Here is a 26,786-nt window from a genome sequence, read left to right as displayed (position 1 = left end):
CGGACGTTCTGAAACAACATTAAAAAAGCGTTTTGACCCAAAATTAAAAAAGTATTTTGACTAACAACATTAAAAACAACGTTAAAAAATCCTTTTGACCCAAAATTTAGCATCGTTGGGCTGCTATTTGATTGCTTCATATTGACTGTCAGTGTGTTTGAAGTAAGAGAATGGAAATTTCACGAATACAACTACACTAAAGTCAAAATCTAAATCGAAGCCATACTAATGTCTTTTAAAGCTTATTTGGACACAGAATTATTTCTAAGTTGGGACCGAGTTCCCTAAAATGTTTCTAATCTCGCGAGTAGGTAAGGATAAGTGGTATGAAGCTGAATATGCCTTATAGTATAGTATATTTTTTTGCCAAATTTTTATTTCTCGAACCTTTCGAAAAAAAATTGATATTTAGGTTCCAACAAGTCCGAAGATTATATGGCACGAGTCAGGGCGAAATTATCGCTTGTGAAACGTGTTTTAAAGCTTGAATTTCCGCAGCTAAGTTGAGCTTAAACGCCATTTTCAATACGTACATAAAATACTTTATAATTGGACAGCTAAAATAATTGACACATCAGCAACAACTTTAATTCTTAAAGGCCTCATGTGAACCCCATTAGACCTACTTGTCTAATTTAAAATCATTAGTATACCAGTTGGAGTGATAAGTATTAAACTTTCAACATTTTACTTTTATTTTTCGAAATAAGGCAATAACAATTTTTTTCTTAATAAAGATACTAAAAAGTCAAAATAGCATATCTAAGCGTGGTTTGATAACATTTGGATCCCGCTATTTCTTTGACTTGCTTGGTTTTCTCTGCTTGCCTGAAAAGAAGTAAAGATAAAATTACCATAAAATTAGATACAATTTAGATAAAATTAATTTAGATAAAATTAGGATTACTAGGTAGTTTCTAAAGTGCATCTGGATCACATTTTTTTTCACTTTAGTGTTGTAACCAAAAAAACAAGAAGAAAAAAACACACACACACAAAAAAAACAAAAAAAGAATGCCGATGATATGGTTACGATAATATTTTACACCTATGTATCACTAAAACATATGTGAGATTGAGTCATCCTAACCCTTTTAAATATAATGTATATCTCTAAGTAACGATTTTCATGGTTTTGATAGTATCAGGCTATCAAACAGTTCGTTTTAACGTTCTCTCCCAAATTTATCTTTCTGTTTCAATTCTTTAAGAGCAACAGCTCAAACCCGAGGGCCTTTGGATTGATATCACCCTTTTATTTTATTTAAACAAGCTTATTTTTTATTTAATTCGAAGCAGAACAGAAAAAAACTTTTTTTCCAGCCTTTGTTCTGGAATCCGCAGTAAGCAAAATATTTTTGACTATTTAAAAACCCAAGGAGATGAAAAACGAAATGTGATTGTTTGAATTTGTGAAAGGTAAAGACACACAATTGAATGTATTTAAAAATTAGCTAAAATCAAATACGAGAGCGCCTCGTATATGGAGGGTACCAAATCAGAAACAAAGCAGCAAAAACCAAGCTAAAAACGGTTCTAGGCGTTTACGCTATCGGTGATTTCCCCCCTCCCCCGGAAAATACCACCCAGAAAATACCCCCCGCAGAAAATACCCCCGTCCCAAGGAAAATCCCCCCCTGTGTAAAATAAGGCTTTCCAAATTTGAGAATTTTATTCGAGTTTTATTTTTTTAATTTTCGTAGGGGGGAGGAATTTTGGTACTTGTGTATTATGCGCCACTCACTCAAGTTTACGCTGTGTAAAATTCGGACCCCTCCCCCCAGGAAAATATCTCTCCCAGTGGAAATAAGGCTTTCCGAATTTGAGAATTTTATTTGAGTTTTATTTTTCAATTTCCGTAAGGGAAAGGAATTTTGGTACTTGTGTATTGTGCGCCACTTACTCAAGTTTACGCTGTGAAAAATTCGAGAACATACCGTTTTTTCGTTAGTTTCTTCGTTACTTTCGAAATAAATTTGGGCTATAGGTTTACAAATTAGGAAAGGGAGATTAAGTATAGCGGGTCTGCATGCAAAATGTGTTTGGTGCAATTATTCTGAATATTAGATAGATAGATAGATAAGTGTATTTTAAAGCCAAATATACGGCAGTATATACCAAGGTACTACTTTGCGGCCTTTACGTTCCTTCCGGTTTTTCTGGTAGGTAAACATGTCATTACACTCGGTCAATACACTCTTTGTCAACGGGTAATTAAAGAATGAGATGCTTGCATCAACAATACAAAGAATAAGCTCAGATACTTAATAGATTTGACGTTTACAAGAGACATTCCTAGAAAGTATTCAATAGCTTAATTGAAAAGTAACGATAGAATGACATTGTGACTTGACCTAGCTTTACCTCGCCGATGTGATCTGTATAATACATAAGTAACGTTTGAAAAATATTGTCAATTTAAAAAGAAATGGCTGAAAAGTGTTTTGAGGGGGATGGGTTGCATAGAGGGGTGACTTGCACGAGGGTTCAGTTAAAGGGGATACAGTTGCACGGGGGTTTCGGTTATACACGGGTTCAGTTACAAGGGGATTCAGTTGCACGGGGGTATCCCTTTTTTTCGAAAATCGGGCTCCCTGTTTTCAAAATCCCTTTTTCTTCTGAGGCTTGGAGCATTTGTGTCAACAATACAAAGAATAAGCTCAGATACTTAATAGATTTGACGTTTACAAGAGACATTTCTAGAGAGTATTCAATAGCTTAATTGAAAAGTAACGATAGAATGACATTGTGACTTAACCTAGCTTTACCTCGCCGATGTGATATGTATAATACATAAGTAACGTTTGAAAAATATTGTCAATTTAAAAAGAAATGGCTGAAAAGTGTTTTGAGGGGGATGGGTTGCATAGAGGGGTGACTTGCACGAGGGTTCAGTTAAAGGGGATACAGTTGCACGGGGGTTTCGGTTATACACGGGTTCAGTTACAAGGGGATTCAGTTGCACGGGGGTATCCCTTTTTTTCGAAAATCGGGCTCCCTGTTTTCAAAATCCCTTTTTCTTCTGAGGCTTGGAGCATTTGGTGGCTAGATATTAAACGTAATGAAATTTAGTACGGAGGTTCAGTTGTACAGGGTTTCAGTTATACAGGGGTTCAGTTACATGGGGGTTCTTTGTGTTAAAAAAGTAGTTTTTGTATCTTTGAAAAGAACTTTACGGGGATTGAGAGACTCAGATGCCTAATTCTGTGTGATTTTTCTTTACTTGATGGTCATTAAAAACAAAATTTTTGTGTTAAATAAGTAGTTTTTGTATCTTTTAAAAGATCTTTAAGGGGATTGAGAGACTCAGTTGCCTAATTAAGTGTTATTTTTCTTTACTGTAGAGAATTTAAATTCTTATTGTTCGTGTTAAAAAAGTAGTTTTTCTATCTTTTAAAAGAACTTTATAGTGGTTGAGAGCCTCAGATGCCTTTTTCCTTAGGATTTTTCTTTACTTGGTAGTAATTAAAAACTAAGATTTTTTGTAACATAATTAGTTTTGTATCTATTAATAGTGCTTTACTGGGATTGTGAGACTCAGTTGCCAATTTCCGTTTGATTGTTCGTTAGTTGTTGTTCATTTATAACTTATTTTGTTTGTTCTTTATGTTGTGATATTATATTTTTATATAGCTGTACGGGGTTTGAGAGACTCAGTTGCCTAATTCCGTGTGGTTTTTCTTTACTTGATAGTCATTAAAAACTAAATTTTTGTGTTAAATAATTATTTTTTTTATATTTTAAAATAGCTTTACGGGGATTGAGAGACTCAGTTGCATAATTCCGTGTGATTTTTCTTTAATTGGTGGTCATTAAAAACGAAATTTTTGTGTTAAATAAGTAGTTTTTGTATCTTTTAAAAGAGCTTTACAGGGTTTGAGAGACTCAGTCGCCTAATTCCATGGGTTTTTTCTTTATTTGATGGTGATTAAGAACGAAATTTTTGTGTTAAAAAAGTAGTTTTTGTATCTTTTAAAAGAGCTTTACGGGGATGGAGAGACTCAGTCGCCTAATTCCGTGTGATATTTCTTTACTTGGTGGTCATTAAAAACGAAATTTTTGTGTTAAATAAGTAGTTTTTGTATCTTTTAAAAAGAGCTTTACGGGGATTGAGAGACTCACCTGCCTAATTCCTTGTGATTTTTCTTTACTTGATGGTCATTAAAAACGAAATTTTTGTGTTAAATAAGTAGTTTTTGTATCTTTTAAAAGAGCTTTACGGGGATTGAGAGACTCAGTTGCCTAATTCCGTGTGATTTTTCTTTACTTGGTTGTCATTAAAAACGAAATTTTGGTGTTAAATAAGTAGTTGTTTTATCTTTTAAAATATCTATACTGTGATTGAGAGACTCACTTTCCATATTCAGTGTGTTTTTTCTTTACTTGGTTGTCATTATAAAAGAAATTTTTGTGTTAAATAAGTAGTTTTTCTATCTTTTAAAAGAGCTTTACGGGGGTTGAGAGACTCAGTTGCCTCATTCCGTGCGATTTTTCTTTACTTGCTAGTCATTAAAAATGAAAATTTTGTGTTAAATAAGTAGTTTTTGTATCTTTTAAAAGAGCTTTACGGGAATTGAGAGACTCAGTTGCCGGATTCCGTGTGATTTTTCATCTTTTCGGTAGAGACATTCGAGATACTAAAAGTGTTTAATTCAAACTTTTTTAAAACTTTGAAATTTTTAAAATTTATTTATTTTTTTTATTTTTTTACATAACTTAAAATGTCAAAATATGCTTACAGTTCTAACAATTGCGCTCTGTGATTGGTCAGAGACATGATGTGATTTTCCCACTGGTATTCTATGATCGGTTATTGACACTACCTAATCTATTGCATGTATTAAATCAGTATTTTTTAAGCAGTGGAACGATAAACACATAAGTCATATCTATAAAAAAAAAGTGAAGATGGAGCATTTTAATAAAGTGTGTTTACATAACAAGCTTATTGTAGCATTGAATGCTGACAAAGAGAAGTATTTAAACTTTGAAACAAGTACAGGTGGTAGCACTATTGGAAATGTATGCATGCATTGTCATGACAGTAAGGAATTAAATTTCTTTGGAATAACAAAAAAATTCAACTCTTATGTTGGTGGTTATGCGAGATTGAGATCTCCAGAGATGATTGCACTCAAAGAGAATGCCAACATAAAAATAATCATTGATGATAGAGGACAACTCCTTGCTACTGTTGCAGGTAACACATTACCTACTGATACATCCAATCGTCACCTTTCGGGTATTAGTATTCAACGGAAGATCAATAAAAGAAAAGCATACTCTTCTACTAATATCGTAAACCATATCTTGTCTACGTGCCGAAACTGCTACCTGTGTAAAAATAAGGTGATAATAGACAGTGAAATTGCCAGAAAAATAAAAAGGGCATTGTCAGAAAATATCACGATGGAATATAAAGATGAATCGATGAAAAACAAAGCACCAGCAAACGTTACTGCCATTGATCAAACAGTCATTGAACCAAATAATACCAAAGACAAAAAGCATATTGAGCCTGTTGATGAGACACCAGTAAAAATTGTCTATGACTCAAAATGGAATAATGATTATTATACTGATTACGAACTAAGAGAAGACAATAGCTATAATATCAAGAAAGAACATGGTGAACTATTTTATGGAGCAGATTCAAAATGTCCAAAGTTAATCATTGATATTAATAATGTATCATAATATATTTTTGTATTAATATTCTACATAGCAATATTTCATTAAAAATATATTATGCATTACATTGTTATGTGTTCGTTATTTTTAGAGTAAGCTACCATATCAAACGTTTAGAATGTCTAATAAAACGTCGGAGATGTAAGAAAAGGAATTTGTATACATCTATTGTCAGACACATGGGAACAAATTCTTCTTGAATTCGCCTCCTGGATAAATAAAAAAGACATTTCATTCAAGAAATTATGACGAAACTCTAAGTAAGCAACAAACTCTTTCTTGAAGTTACCTCATGGATACACAATGCAGAAATTTCATTTAAGAAATTATCAAAAATTGTAAGTAAGTAGCAAATTTTTCAAAAATATGTTAATATGTTTAAGCAATAAATATCTTTAAGCTTAACCCGTCTTTATTCTTTAGAATAGTTTTATTCATTTCATTAAATTATGAAGAAATTGTAAGTAAGTAACAATAGTTTCTGGAATTCACTTCCTGGAAACAATACAGATATTTAATTCAAGAAATCATAATAAAATCACAATTCATTAATACAGTATTGATTGATGTCACATATTTTGTAAAAAATACTGAAGTATCATTCAAGTAATTCGTATGGACGTGTATATATTTAGCAAACTCATGTTAAATCAAGGATACACAATGAAAATCATTCATTTAAGTAATAATCAAAAATTTTAAGTAAGCATCAAATTCTCTTGGATACAAAATATGGAAATTTCATTCAAGAAATTATGAAAATATTTGTAAGTAAGTAACAAACTCTTTATTGATTTCACCTCTTGGATATACAGTACAGATACTTCATTCAAGAAATTATGAAAAAATCGCAAGTAAGTAACTTTTTTTTCTCTTTATCACAAACAATTTTCACTTAGCTAAATGATGTAGAAATTTAATTCAAGAAATTATTGAAAAAATTCTCAGTAAGTAACAATTTCTTTCTGAAGTCAACTCTTGGATATGCAATACGGAAATTTCATTCAAGAAATTATGAAAAAATTGTAACTAAGTACCAAATTTTCTTGAATTTACCTGTTGGACAAACAAAAAGACATTTCGTTCAAGAAATTATGACAAAATTCTAAGTAAGTAACAAACTTTTATTGTTTTCACAAGTTAGATATACGACGTAGAAATTAAATTCAAGAAATTATGAAAAATTCTCAGTCTAAGTAGCAAATTTTCTTGAATTCACCTGTTGGATAAACAAAAAAAGATCTATTTCAATAAATTTTGAGAAAATTCTAAGTAATTAACAAACTTTATTGTTTTTCACGATTAAGATATACGACATAGAAATTAAATTCATGAAATTATGAAAAATTACAAGTATATGTAACACATTCGTTCTTGAATTCACATGTTGGATAAACAAAAAAAAAAGACATTTAGTTCAAGAAACTATGACAAAATTCTTAGTAAGTAACAAACTTTATTGTTTTCAACGAGTTAGATATACGATGTAGAAATTAAATTCATGAAATTATGAAAAATTCTCAGTAAGTAACCATTTCTTTCTTGAAGTCAACTCTTTGATACACAATACGGAAATTTCATTCAAGAAATTATGAAAATATTTGTATGTAAGTAACAAACTCTTTATTAGTTTCACCTCTTGGATATACAGTACAGATACTTCATTCAAGAAATTATGAAAAATCGCAAGTAAGTAGCTTTTTCTCTTTATCACAAACAATTTTCACTTAGCTACGCGATATAGAAATTTAATTCAAGAAATTATGAAAAATTCTCAGTAAGTAACAATTTCTTTCTTGAAGTCAACTCATGGATACACACAATAAGGAAATTTCATTCAAGAAATTATAAAAATATTTGTAAGTAAGTAACAAGCTTTTTATTGATTTCACCTCTTGAATATACAGTACAGATACTTCATTCAAGAAACGTGATTAAACACGTTTTGAAACTGCATGCTATTTGTATGCCTTCTTGGCACCTTTCCAAACGAGTGGGATTCCACTGGTTCCTACACATTGCAAAAGTGAGCAGTACGAAAACTCCACGTTTTCAACCAGACTGGTTTTTTAGGGACCAATCAGGAGAGATAGAAGTCGACATAGCTTTATTTCAATTTTTTAAGGTTCATTTAGACGAGGTTACGTGCGCGCACGAAACTTCGTCTAAATGTACCTTAAAAAAAATGAAATAAAGCCGGTTTAAAGTTGCACATCTGCAGCTTGTGACACCTAAAAAAACCAGTATGGTTGAACACATGTGGGTTTTGTAATGCTAACTTTTTTGTACTGTGTCTGAACCTGGGTTGAATAACTGCTCATGTGGACAGGTGCCAAGCACTGACATACAAATCGCATGCAGTTTCAAAACATGTTTAATCACGTTTCTTGAATGAAGTATCTGCACTGTATATTCAAGAGGTGAAATCAATAAAGAGCTTGTTACTTACTTACAAATATTTTTTGTAATTTCTTGAATGAAATTTCCTTATCGTGTGTATCCATGAGTTGACTTCAAGAAAGAAATTGTTACTTACTGAGAATTTTTTCAGAATTTCTTGAATTAAATTTCTATATCGCGTAGCTAAGTGAAAATAGTTTGTGATAGAGAGAAAAAAAAGCTACTTACTAGCGATTTTTTCATGATTTCTTGAATGAAGTATATGTACTGCATATCCAAGAGGTGAAACTAATAAAGAGTTTGTTACTTACATACAAATATTTTCATAATTTCTTGAATGAAATTTCTGTATTGTGTATCCAAGAGTTGACTTCAAGACAGAAATGCTTACTTACTGAGAATTTTTTCATAATTTCATGAATTTAATTTCTACATCGTATATCTAACTCGTGAAAACAATAAAGTTTTTTACTTTCTAAGAATTTTGTGATAATTTCTTGAACGAAATGTCTTTTTTGTTTTTTTTTGTTTATCCAAAAGGTGAATTCAAGAAGGAATTTGCTACTTAGACTGAGAATTTTTAATAATTTCTTGAATTTAATTTATACTTCTTATATCTAACTAGTGAAAAAAATAAAGTTTGTTAATTACTTATAATTTTCTAATAATTTATTGAACTAATTTTTTTTTTTTTGTTTATACAACAGGTGAATTCAATAAATAATTTGCTACTTATATTGATAATTTTTTAATAATTTATTGAATTTAATTTCTACGTCGTATATCTAAATTGTGAAAATAATAAATAGTTTGTTACTTACTTAGAATTTTTTCATAATTTATTGAACGAAATGTTTTTTTTGTTTGTCCAACAGGTAAATTCAAGAAATAATTTGGTACTTAGTTACAATTTTTTTCATAATTTCTTGAATGAAATTTACGTATTGAGTATCCAAGAGTTGACTTCAAGAAAGAAATTGTTACTTACTGAGAATTTTTTCAATAATTTCTTGAATTAAATTTCTACATCATTTAGCTAAGTTAAAATTGTTTGTGATAAAGAGAAAAAAAAGTTACTTACTTGCGATTTTTTCATAATTTCTTGAATGAAGTATATGTATTGTATATCCAAGAGGTGAAATCAATAAAGAGTTTGTTGCTTACTTACAAATATTTTCATAATTTCTTGAATGAAATTACCATATTGTGTATCCAAGAGAATTTGCTAGTTACTTAAAATTTTTGATAATTCCTTAAATGAAATTTCTGCATTGTGTGTCCATTAGGTAACATGAGTTTGTTACCTATTTACAATTCCATCATAATTTCTTGAATGAAATTTCAGTTTTGTGTATCCAATAGGTGAAAACAATAAGTACTTTATTACTTACTTTCGATTTTATTATGATTTCTTGAATGAAATATCTATATTGTGTCCAGGACGTGAATTCAAGAAAGCTATTGATACTTACTTACAATTTCTTCATAATTTAATGAAATTAATAAAACTATTCTGAAGAATAAAGACGGATTAAGCTTAAAGATATTTATTGCTTAAACGTATTAACATATTTTTGAAAGAATTTGTTACTTACTTACAATTTTTGATAATTCCTTAAATGAAATTTCTGCATAGTGTATCCATGAGGTAACTTCCATAAAGAGTGTGTTGCTTACTTAGAGATTCGTCATAAATTTCTTGAATGAATTGTCTTTTTTTATTTATACCGGAGGCGAATTCAAGAAATAATTTTTTCACACGTGTATGACTATAGACGTATAGAAATGCCTATTCTGAAATCTCCGACGTTTTATTGGACATTCTATAAGTTTGATATGGTAGGTGACTCTAAAAATAACGAACACATAACAATTTAATGCATAATATATTTTTAATGAAATATTGCTATGTAGAATATTAATACAAAAATATATTATGATACATTATTAATATCAATGATTAACTTTGGACATTTTGAATCTGCTCCATAAAATAGTTCACCATGTTCTCTCTTGATATTATAGCTATTGTCTTCTCTTAGTTCGTAATCAGTAGAATAATCATTATTCCATTTTGAGTCATAGACAAGTTTTACTGGTGTCTCATCAACAGGCTCAATATGCTTTTCGTCTTTAGTATTATTTGGTTCAATGACTGTTTGAGCTATGGCAGTAACGTTTGCTGGTGCTTTGTTTTTCATCGATTCATCTTTATATTCCATCGTGATATTTTCTGACAATACACTTTTTATTTTTCTGTCAAATTCACGGTCTATTTTCACATTATCTTTACACAGGTAACAGTTTCGGCACGTAGACAAGATATGGTTTACGATATTAGTTGAAGAGTATACCTTTCTTTTATTGATCTTCAATTGAATGCTAATACCCAAAAGGTGACGATTGGATGTATCAGTAGGTAATGTGTTACCTGCAACGGTAGCAAGGAGTTGTCCTCTATCATCAATGATTATTTTTATGTTGGCATTCTCTTTGAGTGCAATCATCTCTGGAGATCTCAATCTCGCATAACCACCAACATAAGAGTTGAATTTTTTCGGTATTCCAAAGAAATTTAATTACTTACTGTCATGACAATGCATGCATACATTTCCAATAGTGCTACCACCTGTACTTGTTTCAAAGTTTAAATACTTCTATTTGTCAGCATTCAATGCTACAATAACCTTGTTATGTAAACACACTTTATTAAAATGCTCCATCTTCACTTTTTTTTTATAGATATTACTTATGTGTTTATCGTTCCACTGCGTAAAAAATACTGATTTAATACATGCAATAGATTAGGTAGTGTCAATAACCGTTCAAAGAATACTAGTGGGAAAGTCACATCGCGTCTCTGACCAATCCCAGAGTTCAATTGTTAGAAGTTTAAGCATATTTTGACATTTTAAGTTATGTTAAAAAATAAAAAAAATAAATAAAGTTTAAAAATTTTAAAGTTTAAAAAAAGTTTGAATTAAACACTTTTAGGATCTCGAATGTATTTACCGGAAAGAATAAAAATCACATAGAATCCGGCAACTGAGTCTCTCAATCCCCGTAAAGCTCTTTTAAAAGATACAAAAACTAGTTATTTAAAACAAAAATTTCATTTTTAATGAACAGCAATTAAAGAAAAATCACACGGAATTAGGCACCTGAGTCTCTCAATCCCCGTAAAGATCTTTTAAAAGATACAAAAACTACTTATTTAACACAAAAATTTCGTTTTTAATGACTATCAAGTAAGGAAAAATCACACGGAACTAGGCAACTTAGACTCTAAAAACAAGTAAAGCTAATTAAAAATATACAAAAACTAATAATTTAACAAAAAAAATTCGTTTTTAATGACCAGCAATTAAAGAATAATAACACGTAATTAGGCAACTGAGTCTCTCAATCCCCGTAAAGCTCTTTTTAAAGATAGAAATACTACTTATTTAACACTAAATTTTCGTTTATTACTACCAAAACGATAAGAAAAATCACACTGTTTTAGTAAAAAGAGTCAATCAATCCCCGGAAATTGCTTTTAAAATAAAGACAAAATATTTATTTAACCTAACACTTTCGATGGGTACTATTACAAATTCAAGAAAAAATCACTTGCCCAAATGCCCCATTCACGCTCCATCACCGGCCCGTTCTTTTATAAGATAGAAAATCTACTTATTTAACAAAAAAATTTCTTTTTTAATGACCACCAAGTAAAGAAAAATCACACGGAATTAGGCAGATGAGTCTCTCAATCCCCGTAAAGCTCTTTTAAAAGATACAAAAACTACTTATTTAACACAAAAATTTAGTTTTTAATGACCATCAAGTAAGGAAAAATCACACGGAATTAGGCAACTGAGTCTCTCAATCCCCGTAAAGCTCTTTTAAAAGATAAAAAAACTACTTATTTAACACAAAAATTTCTTTTTTAATGACCATCATGTAAAGAAAAAACACATGGAATTAGGCAACTGAGTCTCTCAATCCCCGTAAAGCTCTTTTAAAAGATACAAAAACTACTTATTTAACACAAAAATTTAGTTTTTAATGACTAACAAGTAAAGAAAAATCACACGGAATTAGGCAACTGAGTCTCTCAATCCCCGTAAAGCTCTTTTAAAAGATACAAAAACTACTTATTTAACAAAAAAATTTCGTTTTTAATGACCATCAAGTAAAGAAAAATCCCACGGAATTAGGCAACTGAGTCTCTCAATCCCCGTAAAGCTCTTTTAAAAGATAAAAAAACTAATTATTTAAAAAAAAAATTTAGTTTTTAATGACGAACAAGTAAATAAAAATCACACGGAATTATGCAACTGACTCTCTCAATCCCCGTAAAGCTCTTTTAAAAGATACAAAAACTACTTATTTAACATAAAAATTTCGTTTTTAATGACCATCAAGTAAAGAAAAATCCCACGGAATTAGGCAACTGAGTCTCTCAATCCCCGTAAAGCTCTTTTAAAAGATACAAAAACTACTTATTTAACAAAAACATTTCGTTTTTAATGACCATCAAGTAAATAAAAATCACACTGAATTAGGCAACTGAGTCTCTCAGTCCCCTTAAAGCTCTTTTAAAATATAAAAAAACTACTTATTTAACACAAAAATTTCTTTTTTAATGACCATCAAGTAAAGAAAAATCACACGGAATTAGGCATCTGAGTCTCTCAATCCCCGTAAAGTTCTTTTAAAAGATACAAAAACTACTTTTTTAACACAAAGAACCCCCATGTAACTGAACCCCTGTATAACTGAAACCCTGTACAACCGAACCTCCGTGCTAAATTTCATTACGTTTAGTATCTGGCCACCAAATGTTCCCTGTCTCAGAAGAAAAAGGAATTTTGAAAACAGGGAGCCCGATTTTTAAAAAAAAGGGAGACCCCCCGTGAACGTGTCACACCTTGTCCCTGAACTCATGGCTAACCGACACCCCCCGGGCACCGGGCGACTCGGTAGCTGACCCCGTGGGCACGTCCCCCCGCTGTGCCACCCCGCCCCCTCAGACCACGTTTCAGCCATTTCTTTTTAAATTGACAATATTTTTCAAACGTTACTTATGTATTATACAGATCACATCGGCGAGGTAAAGCTAGGTCAAGTCACAATGTCATTCTATCGTTACTTTTCAATTAAGCTATTGAATACTCTCTAGCAATGTCTCTTGTAAACGTCAAATCTATTAAGTATCTGAGCTAATTCTTTGTATTGTTGACACAAATGCTCCAAGCCTCAGAAGAAAAAGGGATTTTGAAAACAGGGAGCCCGATTTTCGAAAAAAAGGGATACCCCCGTGCAACTGAATCCCCTTGTAACTGAACCCGTGTATAACCGAAACCCCCGTGCAACTGTATCCCCTTTAACTGAACCCTCGTGCAAGTCACCCCTCTATGCAACCCATCCCCCTCAAAACACTTTTCAGCCATTTCTTTTTAAATTGACAATATTTTTCAAACGTTACTTATGTATTATACAGATCACATCGGCGAGGTAAAGCTAGGTTAAGTCACAATGTCATTCTATCGTTACTTTTCAATTAAGCTATTGAATACTTTCTAGCAATGTCTCTTGTAAACGTCAAATCTATTAAGTATCTGAGCTTATTCTTTGTATTGTTGACACAAATGCTCCAAGCCTCAGAAGAAAAAGGGATTTTGAAAACAGGGAGCCCGATTTTCGAAAAAAGGGATACCCCCGTGCAACTGAATCCCCTTGTAACTGAACCCGTGTATAACCGAAACCCCCCGTGCAACTGTATCCCCTTTAACTGAACCCTCGTGCAAGTCACCCCTCTATGCAACCCATCCCCCTCAGAACACTTTTCAGCCATTTCTTTTTAAATTGACAATATTTTTCAAACGTTACTTATGTATTATACAGATCACATCGGCAAGGTAAAGCTAGGTCAAGTCACAATGTCATTCTATCGTTACTTTTCAATTAAGCTATTGAATACTTTCTAGGAATGTCTCTTGTAAACGTCAAATCTATTAAGTATCTGAGCTTATTCTTTGTATTGATGATGCAAGCATCTCATTCTTTAATTACCCGTTGACAAAGAGTGTAATGACCGAGTGTAATGACCTGTTTACCTACCAGAAAAACCGGAAGGAACGTAAAGGCCGCAAAGTAGTACCTTGGTATATACTTACGGCCATGAACACAGTAAAATAACATAAATGAAAAGCACAAATAACCTAAACTTGATCAGCGACCATAATAAAACACTTAAATGAAACACTACATTAACCTAATAATAGTATTTAATACATGGAAAAACGTTCATTGAAAAAAAACACTTACAGCTTGGGAAAAACACTTAATGAAACATTATATTTACTTTTTTTTTTTAGTTAACAATATTTCCGGATACCTTCTTCTGTAATTCTTCTTCTCCTTCTTCTTCTGCTATTCTTCTGTAATTTTTTAGTGACCATATACCTAGAAAGAATTGTTTTCTGGCTTCACACTCCCCTCTACTCCCCTACTCCCCCCTTATGTGCAAATATATAGCCCAAATCCCATATATTCTGTCACTTGTCTTTGTCTTGTCTCGCGCTAAGCTGAAAAAAAAACTAACGAAGAAACCGGTTCGTTCTCGAGTTTTACGCAGCGTAAACTTATTTGAGTGACCCATAATACAAAAGTACCAAAACTCCTTCCCCCTACGTAAATTAAAAAAAAATAAGACTCAAATAAAATTCTCAAAATTGGAAAGCCTTATATTCCACGGGGATCGAGGGGGTATTTTCCGGGGGGAAGTTATTTAGCAGGGGGGTATTTTCTGCGGGGGGTATTTTCCGTGGGGGAGGGTATTTTCCGTGGGGAGGGTGTTTTCCGCATGGGGTATTTTCCGGGGGTAATCGCCGGGGAGGAAAACACTGGCCACCGCTAAAAGCATATAGCACCAAACAGATTAAGAAGATTTAGGCTTCCTTTGAAGGTGTAGTTGTATTTGGGAATCAACAGATTATTAATGTTTGAGTTTTAACCAACCAAAAAGCGTTGTTAATTTAACTAGTTAGTTTTACTAATTTATTTTTATGGTTTATCGTGGCAACACTGACAAGAATGTGATACTTCATAATTTTGAAAGAACTAAAAGTAAAATCACAGAAAATGACATTTTTCAAGTATGAATAGACCTAAGATCGTAGAAAATATTTGATTTTGATGTCCTTGGTACTTTAATAGTATTAGGAGAGTGAGTGGCGAATGAGTTTGGTTTCAAAAGATAGCACCTTCTTTTCCTTTCTATTATTAGTGTTTCCAATTTTTCTTACAATGAACAAGGGTCAGAGTTGCCGCTTACTGAAAGGCACTCTCCCCTACCGTAAGCTGAATTGTATTAAATAAATTTGTTGAAGGTCAAACCACACTGTTTTGAAGCAAACGAAGGAACTAAACTTCAGAGATGAACTTCAGGGAATGAACTTCAGAGATGAACTAAACTTCAGGGAATTTGTTAATTAGGACCAACTTTGATGATTCAGACGTGAAAACTGACCAAAATATTCGGACAAATTTTATTCAGACTCCGTAAGAATGGTCCGTTAGAAAAAAGACCGTTAGCTGAAGAGTATTCAGAATTAATCTAGACTAGAGTTGTCAGAATTAGCATATATTATAATCTGACTTCCCTGCTTTACCAAATTCTAAGCCGACTACTTTAGATAAAGGAAATACCAAAGACACTTGAACAACAAAATGAATGTATATTTTCTCCTAAAAAAGTTAAGTAGTAATTCCTGAAGACCATTGTACCACTCAGAGGTCCCAAAGGGGGAAGGAAAGTGTCTCCTAGATTTTTGCCCCCACCAGTATTTTAAAAAATGTCTTGTTTATATTTTCATGGAAAAAAAAAACAAAAAAAAAACAACGGAATTGCCCTCCCCAGATTATGAAATATACCCTGCCCCCTCCCTACATTTTCGTAAATTGGTGTCCCCTGACACCACTTAAAGACGATGAAGTAGCTTACCCCTCAACCATCTGCCAGATCATAGTAGTGGAGAGCTGAATAGCTCGGGTTCTTATTAAATAAAAGAAAACAAGTTTTTTTTTAACTGAAAGTAAGGAGTGACAATAAAACTTAAAACGAACAGAAATTATTCCGTATTCCGAACAGCCGAAAGAGGCTGTCCCCTCCTCAACGCCTAGCTCTTTACGCTAAAGTTTTTTATTGTTTTAAAAAATAAAGTTGTGGGACAGAGTCAAACTTTAGCGTAAAGAGCGAGGCGTTGAAGAGGGGACAGTCTCTTTCATATGCAGAATAATTTCTGTTCGTTTTAAGTTTTAATGTGGCTCCTTACTTTCAGTTTAAAGAACTTGTTTTTTATTTAATTTCTGAATAACAAAATTTGCATATTAATTTAACTTTTCTTTTTTGGTTCAATGGCTTTCTCGAAATTTTGTTCTGACGTGATTTACGAATTAACTTACGTAACGAGCTTCTATATTCGTATATTTTTATTATGTATATTAGGGGCTTCACCCCCTAGTCAATACCTCGCTCTTTACGCTAAAGTTCAAATTTTCTTCCAATTCTTTAAGAATGACTTCTTAATCACAAAGGCCGTTAATTAGAATAAATAGCTATCATGAATGTATAAAAAAAAACAATAGCGTAAAGAGCGAGGTAATGACTAGGGGACGAACCCAATCATATACGTAATAATTTCCGCTCATTTAAATTTTTATGTTGCTCCTTACTTTCAGTTGAAAAAATATTTTATTTCTTATTTATTTTCTGATCGTTTTTTAAATAATGCTGAGAAATCCGGTGCCTCCTTCATAGCAATATTCCTTCCCCCATGAAAACTTCCTCCATGGAAACATCCTCCCACGTAACCCCGACCCCCCCCCCCCCCCGAGCACCAGAAGAAATCCCCCCGAAAACGTTTGTATACTTCCCGAAAAGCAATACTATGTGTAAACATTGGGCAAACTTCATAAATTGCAGCCCTTCCCCCAGGGACTGTGGAGGATTAAGTCATCCTCAAAGACATAGTTATTGTATTTTTGGACCATGCTGAACAAAATGGCTATCTCAAAATTTTCATCGGGTGACTTTGGGAAAAAATGAGTGTAGGAGGGGGCCCAGTTGCCCGCCATTCTTTTTTTATCACTTAAAAAACCATTAGAACGTTTAATTTCCGTTCGAATGAGCCATCCCGCAATATTCTAGTACCACTGGTTTGATACGATCACCCCTGGGGAACAAAAAAATAAATAAATAAATAAAAAACACGCATGTGATCTTTCTTCTGGCAAAAAATACAAAATTCCAAAATTTTGCAGATATGAGCTTGAAACTCCTATAGTAGGGTTCTCTGATATGCTGAATTTGATGGTGTGATTTTCATTAAAGTTATATGACTTTTAGGGGGTATTTCCCCCTTTTATCGAAAATAGGACAAATTTTCTCAGGCGCATAAAATTTGATGGGTAAGATGAAACTTATATATTTGAAATCAGCATAAATATCTGATTCTTTTGATGTATCTATTGGTATCAAACTTCCGTTTTTTAGAGTTTCGATTACTATTGGGCCGGGTCGCTCCTTACTTACAATTCGTTACCACGAACTGTTTGGTACAACTAAATAAGTATGAGAGGCATCATCTTACTTTAAACTTAGATATGAAAAATCGTTTCCACAAAGGAAGTTTTTCAAAGAAAAGTAAAGAGCACATCAGGGGCGGATATAGAGGAAAATTTTGGAGGAAGCCGAATGTGACAAGGGCACCTATGAGCAAAATCTTGGGGGGGGGGGACAATGCAACAAAGGTGTGAATAATTGACCCAATTGAAAAATTTATTCTAAAAGAAAATAATAAAAAAAGCAGAAAAAACAAGGAATGAAGGAACCAGAAAAATCTGGGAGGGATGGGGTCCCCATGGCCCCCCTGGATCCACCACTGGAGCACATTACATATAAGATGAGCAGAAATAAAATCAAATTACATTCAAAGCGTAAAATAACCGTAAATTACTATAAATAAATAAATGAAACTCAGAATTAACAGAAATTATAATAAATAGTCAAATCGGAAAGAGCAGAAACTACCACACAGAGGAGTAGGGCTAATGACTCCTGTACCTTCTAAAGACTAAAACGTAACTTGCACTTTAATCCAAACAATTTTTATTTCGAACAATGCGTTATTATTTCTCATAACCAAAACAAAAACACAACAAAAACAAAGAAAATAATAAAATCTAAAAAAAAAAAAAAAACAACACGCAAGATTGCCGAAAAAAATAAATAAATATGGATTGACAGATTAATATATAGACTTACTGATATTCATTCATGAAATTCCAAACCATTTTGGATTTATTAAAATTATAAAAGAAAAAAACATTTAAAATGTGTTTTGTTTTCAGTAAAGTGCACATGCTGCCTCTGTACAGGGACGTAACCAAAGGGGAGAGGCCTTGGTCCCTCATATCCTAAAATTTACCGAATTTATAGGCACTATTTATTCAAATCATAAAATGATTTTTATTACCCCCCCCCCCAAAAAAAAAATCTTACATACGTCCCTTCCCCCTATGCACAATGGAGAAGCGTGACGTAAAAGTATAGCAGTTTCTTTGGTTGTAGCAGAAAAAAAAACAATCTCGCCTAGCTTTTAAAACGCTAATTTAAAAATCGATATAACATGGTTACAGGGCTGGTAACATTAATAAGCAAAAAAAAAGAAAACAAAGGATACGTCGATGATTCAATATAAGAAAAGAAAAAAATGTGAAAATTTTGAAAAATTCACCATCGAAAAATTTGTAAATTCGGAGACGTAGTCGCAAAGACCTCCAATAAACCATCTTTAGGTGCATGAATAAATATAACTTTGCACCATCAGTTGTTTCCACCATCAGATCAAACAACTGATCATAACAAATGATCAAACAACCTGATCAAAACAACGAGGATACAAAATACAAAACTGTTAGAAAAGGAAAAATGAAACGAAAAAACTGCGGAAGGACCACCCTCTGACAAGAACCTCGAAAAACATTGTCAGCATTTTGGTACTATCGCCAGAGGGTGGCTCTTTCGATTTTTTCATTTTTGTTTTTCCTTTTTTATTTTTCCTTATTTTTATTTTTTATTTGCGTTATTTAGGTTCATGTTTCGTTTTTATTCAGGTTACTTCTATTTGTGTATTATTTTTCGGCGTTTTTTTTTGGCTTTACCAGCATTTCAACAAATTCAGTGATAAAAACATTAAGTTTTGCTGAGCCCATCCCTGAAACTTAAAAACCAAATATAAGAAAAGCCAAAAATCTACGGTACCGTAAAAAAATACTTAGGTCAAAATCGGACAAAAAATACATTACGAAATACACTATTTTCATCCCTTTATTGTTAATTAAACTTCGAGAATTTCCTTTAATAATCATGCAGATTATTAAGGAATTATTCATTCCTTTAATTTGCCAATACGTATTTCAAATTATGCAATGTGGCAACGGCGTCGTCTTGATTTATAAACGCTGTATCCAACTAAATATTAACAATAACATCTCAGCCGCGCAGCCTATTTATTTGCCAAAAACCAAACAGCTTCCTGTCCAGAAATCCCATATATCAACGTCCAACTATAAGGTCCCACCCAATCCCTGTCAAAGTCAAAAAGATTGAACTACTGATACTTAATTGTGGCAATGTTGTAAGCTTTTTTCCCTCGGATTGCAATAATATAAATTGGGAAAATATTTTTCAGCGCTTGACATATAGGCTAAAAAAATGAAAAAAAGAAACAAGTTGATCAGCAAATTTAAGTACACAATAAATAAATAAAATGTAGTTGAAGCAGGTTGTTAGTCTTCAATATCTCGCAATAGTACATATCTTTTAATTAGCATTGACTCGGTAAAATAAATTGCCTTTGTCAAAAAACATCACTGAAGTATGTTCACAAAAGGAAAAAAATCAGCGACTCTTTGGATAGTACATATCCGAGATTTATTGACATGATACATCAGTAAACATATATCTTCGGTGCACCATAGAGAAACGGAGGAACCGCACACAAAAATCTGGTGGCTCAAATATTCTTCGTCCTTTTTATTGGCTAAAAATTTTGCACAGCAAAATGATTCAAGGTCAATGAAAGAGCCTGCTGAACTAATAATCAGCCAGGTTTATGATGCAATCACACTCGAGTTTAATCCGAAGTTTGCGAAAATTGAGCAGGCTTTAAAGGGTCTGAGAGCTCAAATTGAGAACCTCGAGGACAGAATCATTCGAATTGAAACAAAGCTAGATGATTTTAATCAGGAGTCTCTACTCGACAGCCTTGTATTTCCTGGGGCCAAACAGTTACCCAATGTGGAAGGATGCACGGCAATACTTCCAATTCTGAATAGCAAAATGCCTCTGACTGAAATCTTGCCTTCTGATCTGATCAATGTGTACCGTCTCCGCCTGAATAATCAGACCCCACAGACTGAAGAAAGTTCTACTAGAGTTACTCCGATCATTGTTATATTTTCTAGCAAAGATGTAGCCCGAAAAGTATTTTAAGCAAAAGCTAGACTTGAATCTACTGGTATTTTTATATCGGAAACCCTAACAAAGCGTCGCCGGGACATTTTGAATGCGGCTAAAGACAAGTACGGTCAGCGTAATGCGTGGTCAGATCAGGGTCAGATATTGGGAAATTCTAGTGTAGGGTCAGCAATAAAGAAAATAAGGTCTATTGCTGATTGCATTTAGTATTAGAAGTTATGATTTGTTTGTTTGTTTTTTGTTTTTGTTTTCGTTTGTCTTTTTTTTTATTCTTGTGTCTCTACTTAATTTTAATTTTTTGTCCCTTTGTGTCCCTGCTTCTTTTTTTTATTATGTTTTTTTGGTGTTTGTTTGTTTGTTTGTTTGTTTGTTTTTCTTTTTTTCTTTTTTTCCTCTCCAATATTCCTTATTTCAGATAAAATTGTTTTGGCTTTTTAGTTTATTTCTATGAATTTGAATTTGATTGACTCTAGCTCGGGGGACATCTCCTCCTTGGGTGAGTGACTACTTCAATTTGAAAATAATTCAATAGATTTTCTTAGCTTGATTAATAATTCAGTAGGTCAGTCTAATAAATCACCATCAAATCCCTATTTTTCAGTTAGTAGTAAGTAATTATCGGATTTAGATCGAGTATCCAAACGAGATGGTAGTTTCTCTGTGCTTCAGCTAAATGTACAGGGCCTTTGTTCTTCATTTGATGAGTTGAAAAAAAAAGTGCGTTGTGGCCACCCTGATTTTATTGTTCTTTGTGAAACTTTCCTTGATTCGAAAAGTGAATCTCTATTGCATCTCTCTAAGTATAAGATGGAATGTTTAAATCGAAGTAGGATGGCAAGAGGTTATTACCTTCTGCATGCATTCCAACTCGCATTACTAACACTATTGCTTCTTTGCTTGATAATATTTTTTCATCGTTGACCTTGGTGCAAAATTTTGTGTTGACGAGTGAAATCTCAGACCATGTTCCTGTTTTTTCTACGTATGATTTTTCCGATGTGTTGCCAAGGAGGAACCAAGGAGCTGGTTTTTCCTCTTTAAAATTTAATGATCAGGGTTTGCATCTTCTTAGTCATGGTTGGCGGGTTCTTTGTGGAGTATTTCTGAAAAATGAATCTGATGTAAATTCTTTGTTTAATTCTTTTTATGATTCTTTGAAGGAAGTTACCTTGGATACATGTGTTGCGCCCCAGTCGAATCCGGCATCGAAAAGAACAACCCCTTTGAATCCTTGGATGACTCCGGGACTCCTTAAAAGTTGGAGGAAGAAAAACAATCTTTGGAAGGCTTAAAGGTCCTCTAGGCCATCTTCTCGTGATCTCGACTTCAACTTTTCAAAGCTTATAGAACAGTTTACAATTCGCTTTGCCGAAAGGCTAAATCTTTATTTTATTACAGAAAATTCTCTGCGTGTGGTAAAGACATTAGGAAAACATGGCAAGTAATCAATTCTGTTATCAGGCCATCTTATCTGCCTCCTTCTGCCCCTTCAAGTATTGTGATGGAAGGTGAAAATGTAGACGGTGAGCTAAAAGTTCAAGATGCGTTTACTTCCTATTTTGCTAATATCGGCAACGCTACAGCCTCTTCTGTAAGTCCTTTTTCTTCTCTACCTGACTTTAGGTCTTACCTTGGACCGCCTTGTCCTAAATCAATGGCATTCGAACCTTCCTCTGAAGCCAAAATAGCCAGAATTGTCAATGGTTTGGGGGGTTCTTCATCTTCTGGCCCACACCGTATTCCGACTAAGGTTGTAAAGTTCATTCTTCCAGTCATCATTTCTGCCCTCACGAGACTTATCAATCTTTCCTTTGAAAATGGTGTTTGTCCCACGTGCTTTAAAGCGTGCTCACATTTTTTCATGATTTTCAGTTTGGTTTTAGGGCGAAGCACTCAACTGAGCATGCATGCGCAACACTTTTGAATTATTTACATTCAATTCTTGACTCTGGTCTGATCACTGTTGCTCATTTTCTCAATGTATGAAAAGCATTCGACTCATTAACACACAAGATTCTTCTTTGGAAACTGTCCTGTATTGGCATAAGAGGGGATGCTTATTCTTTGTTTCTATCAAATTTATCTGGTCGAGTCATCTCGGTTGATACGCACTTTTCTAATCCTTCGGGAATAGCGTTTGGCGTTCTACAAAGACCTGTTATTGGGCTGATGCTCTTTTTAATCTACGTCAATGACCTTATTAATGCAGTTCAAACTTTAAACCATGCCATTTGCTGTCGTCAATGTCAACAAGCATCCGTCACTAATTGTGACAGGAGTTTGTCCTTACTGGATGCACTTATTGTTTTTGCTGATGACAGTGCTATTAGCACAGCTGGTAGAACTGAGTCTAATCTTCGTTCAAAGATAAATGCCCTTTTTGAAAGAGTTATCCAATGGTTTTATGTAAATTATCTTGTCTTAAATGTCGGAAAGCCATTTTTTCTCATTTTCTCCAGAGTTTCAAAGGCTTGCCCTGACTTAAATGAAACAGACGTATCAAGAGGTTATCTAAGTAGACCTATGGATCATTACGTTCGATTCCTAGGCGTCTTGCTTGACGAGAATCTTTCCTTCAAGCATCATATTGACCTGATTAAAATGAAAGTCTCTAGGAGTCTTGGAATCCTTAGAAAGCTTAAACACATATTTTCATAGTCGATTCTTAGAATCTTGTTCTACAGCCTAGTTCAGTCTTATGTTTCATATTGTTTTGTTATTTGGATGTCAACTTTTCCCTCTTCTTTGATGCCACTTTCAAAACTTTTTGATAAAGCAAGGACTCTTATTAAGGAAACTAACGGATCTTCACTTAAACCCTTGCTTGATTTGAAATCTCTCTTGATTGAAATCTGAAATCTCTTTGAATTTTCTTTCTTGTTCTTCTTTAATTTTTTTACAGTTGTACGGCCATCTTCCTGCTGCTCTATGTAATAATATATCTTTTGTTTCTGATCAATCGACTTATCATCTCCGCACTTCCAGTATTTTACAGATTTTTCATACTCCATCAGTGAGGTCTGACTTCAACCCTCTGACAGCTTGCAACAGGATCTGGGACACGCTTCCTGTGTCCGCACGAAGCTGCCACTCGTTTAGTATGTTAAAAAATTATGTTAGATATTTTCTAGCTAGTAGTTAAGTTTTTTTTCTGGTTTTCCTTGGAGTTGATGTCTCTGGATTGAGTTGGATATTTATTTGAATTGGTGAATTCATGTGTTCTCCCCTGCCTAGCTTGTCATCCTGGGGATTCTTATTGTGGGCGACTGGATATTTTTTTTTTTATATATTGATTTTGTATGATTAATATATATTTGATTTTGTTTATATATTTTTTGTGTTGTTATTATTTTTTTCTCCCCTGTTCTTTCCCGGCCATGGAGCCTTATGGGGGAGATTTTGTTGATGTAGTTTTTTGTTTATGATTTTTATTGTTAAATAAAGAACTGATGTATGTTTTATTATTACTGTTTGGTGTTTTTTTTCTTTTACCTTTTTTGACGAGTCTAAAGTTTTCTGTATTTTCTTTCTTTTTTTCTTCCTTTTTTATTTGATTGCTTTCTTCGTCATTTTTTTTAGTATGATTAATTTAAAGGATACATGAGTGTTAAAGTTATAGCCGCCAGTATAATAATAGGTGTAGGTTTTCTTTTGCAATAAATTTATCTAACCTAAGCAAGGCCGTATCCAGGGGGGGGGTTAACCGGTTTGACCCCCCCCCCGAAATTTTTGACCGAGTCGAAAATAAGTCGAAAATTAGTAAAACATAGGTAAAATTCAGTAAAATTAGTCGAAAACTGAGTCAAAAATTAGTAACCCCCCCCCCGAAAAAAAATCCTGGATCCACCCTTGAACCTAAGCCTGTATATTGTCAGAGATGAATATTAAATTTATGCATAGAATTCTTGCTGAACATTCATGTGAACCCGCTTAAAAAAAACAAAGTATTGACCATACGAAGTTTTTGCGAACGTTCAAATTTATTGTCCCTTTCGTGGGACCACAGCACTAAACGTCATAATATCTAGCCGTCAGAACCACTAAGGTGGTGCTATGCCTAAGGGGGTGCTACCATTACGACTAACCGTCACAAGCCCTAAACGGCATAACATCTAACCGTCAGAACCACTAAGAGGGTGCTTTGCCCAAGGCGGTGCTACCATTTCGAATAACCGTCACAAGCACTAAACGTCATAACATCTAAACGTCAGAACCACTAAGGGGGTGCTTTGCCCGAGGGGGTGCTACCATTTTGACTAACTGTCACAAGCACTAAACGTCATAACATCTAACCGTCAGAACCACTAAGGGGGTGCTTTGCCTAAGGGGGTGCTACCATTTCGACTAACCGTCACAAGCACTAAACGTCATAACATCGACATAAGTTTATATATTTGTAATAAGTATATAATAGTTTAGAAACAAATTTCGGCTATATATTTGCACATCAGTGGGTGAGGGTAAAGCATAGCATATATTAAATACGTAACCTAACCTAGGTACCTTTTCCCCCCTCCCTAAACCCCAAAAAACTAAAGTTTTACAATTTTATATGTTATGACGGTTAGTGGTTCTGACGGTTAGATGTTATGACGCTTTCCCCCAACAACTCCCATTCAGAAAAAGTATCATTCCAATTTAAATCGGGATAAACATGTATTTTCACCGCAGTAAGGTGATTCGGATTTACACCTACCCTACAACCCGAACATCCAGGCACTAGTTATTTGCAAGTTCCAATTATGCAGGTACCAGCAAGAACCAATTATTTTCAAACCCGTGTCGCAGCTCATACTTGATGGTGGCTGAGTGAAGCAAGTAAATTGCCCCGAGTTTAAAAGGAGCAAAAATGACCTTTCATAACAAAATGTGTCTACGATAATTTCGGAGACCAAACTGCCTTTCAATGACGATAAATAAAAGTTTAAATAGGGATAAAAATAGAACCCTATCATGAGGTCCCACGAGTCACCCCTGCTGCCATCTACAATTGAGTCTGACTCTGATCCCACACCATATATGGACATAGACTCCCTAGGGGAAATGGATTTCTGAGAAATTGATTGCGTAATCGAAGGGGAAGTGGATTTCCGAGAAATTGATTGCGTAATTGATTGGGAATTTTATTGATCCGATAACGGGAATCAAATCACGTGTCTCCTTTTAAGCCAATCAGAGTGATAGTTACATATTGTCGGGAGAGAATTCCAGAGAATATAAGGAAAGGATTTTTACTATAGTTTTTTTTTATTAGTCTGTGAATATAATTCAAAGGAGTGAGAAGAACAGTTTGACTTTACTCATTTGGATATATATTTGTGTTGACTATGATGACGAGGGGAATGTTTACCCTATTAGAAGTTGATAGTGGAGTTGATGGCAATAATACAAGAGCACCAAAGATTGCGGTGGAAATCACGAGAGGATCACGGCTTTGTCTGGAATGGGATAAAGTATATGCAAGATATGTGATATCCTTTAGCAAATTTAAAATGGAGGATCAATTATGTTTCGCTGCTAAAGTTGATATAGCACATGTGAATGGACTTCCATGTGCTTTAAGTGCATTATTGAAACATATTGAAGACAATAAACCGTATCGCTAATTGTACATGCTTATTATTATTGTTGTTGTACTTATTCAATAAAACTGTTTTAAAATCGAAAATGTTCCCTTTCTCTTCAGGTCAGGTTACAATGCTAGGTCTAACGATTCGGGGTCAGTCTCCAGTCAGCATTCAGAGTCAGAGAATTGAAATATGAATCAATTTTAGAAAGAGAGAATTAGATCGAATCTAGTGTTTATGGAAAAACATTTGATTTTGGATGATGATTTTCTCGAGTTATCTCTTCAACGCAGGATATTCTCTCGTCAGGCACACTTGACAATATAATGTAAATTCATTCTTGCCCATTGGACATTTTTATGAAACTTTTCCGATATGTTTAAATCATTCCGAGACAACTTATTGATATTTTAAATGGAACAAAGCAGAATAGTATCTTTGATATACATTTGAAAACATTGACAATAAATTCACTATAGATGACTCCCCCCACCATACGAAGGAGATTAAGTCAAAGACCTGCACCTCTCTCATTCCTCCACCTTGAATTTATGCGTCAGTGGGTACGACCAGTTTCGTTTTAACTGTGAGATAGT

General features: G+C 33.5%; 1 protein-coding gene across 1 annotated transcript in view; it reads right to left on the bottom strand.

The window, feature by feature from the left end:
• Positions 1 to 677: 677 nt before the first annotated feature.
• The window catches only part of bs (serum response factor blistered), a 201,410-nt gene continuing 175,301 nt past the window's right edge, over positions 678 to 26,786 (bottom strand). The window contains exon 6 of the mRNA XM_089091217.1: positions 678 to 828. Within this exon, the coding sequence (XP_088947343.1) occupies positions 794 to 828 (35 nt within the window). The 3' untranslated portion in view covers positions 678 to 793. The remainder of the gene's footprint in view (positions 829 to 26,786) is intronic.

Source organism: Artemia sp. Qi Xiang Cuo, chromosome 6 (genome assembly GCF_049724085.1).
Source record: "Artemia sp. Qi Xiang Cuo chromosome 6, ASM4972408v1, whole genome shotgun sequence".
NCBI lineage: Eukaryota > Metazoa > Arthropoda > Branchiopoda > Anostraca > Artemiidae > Artemia > Artemia sp. Qi Xiang Cuo.
The sequence above is the reverse complement of the archived record's forward strand: the minus strand, read 5'-3'. Positions and strand labels throughout refer to the sequence as shown.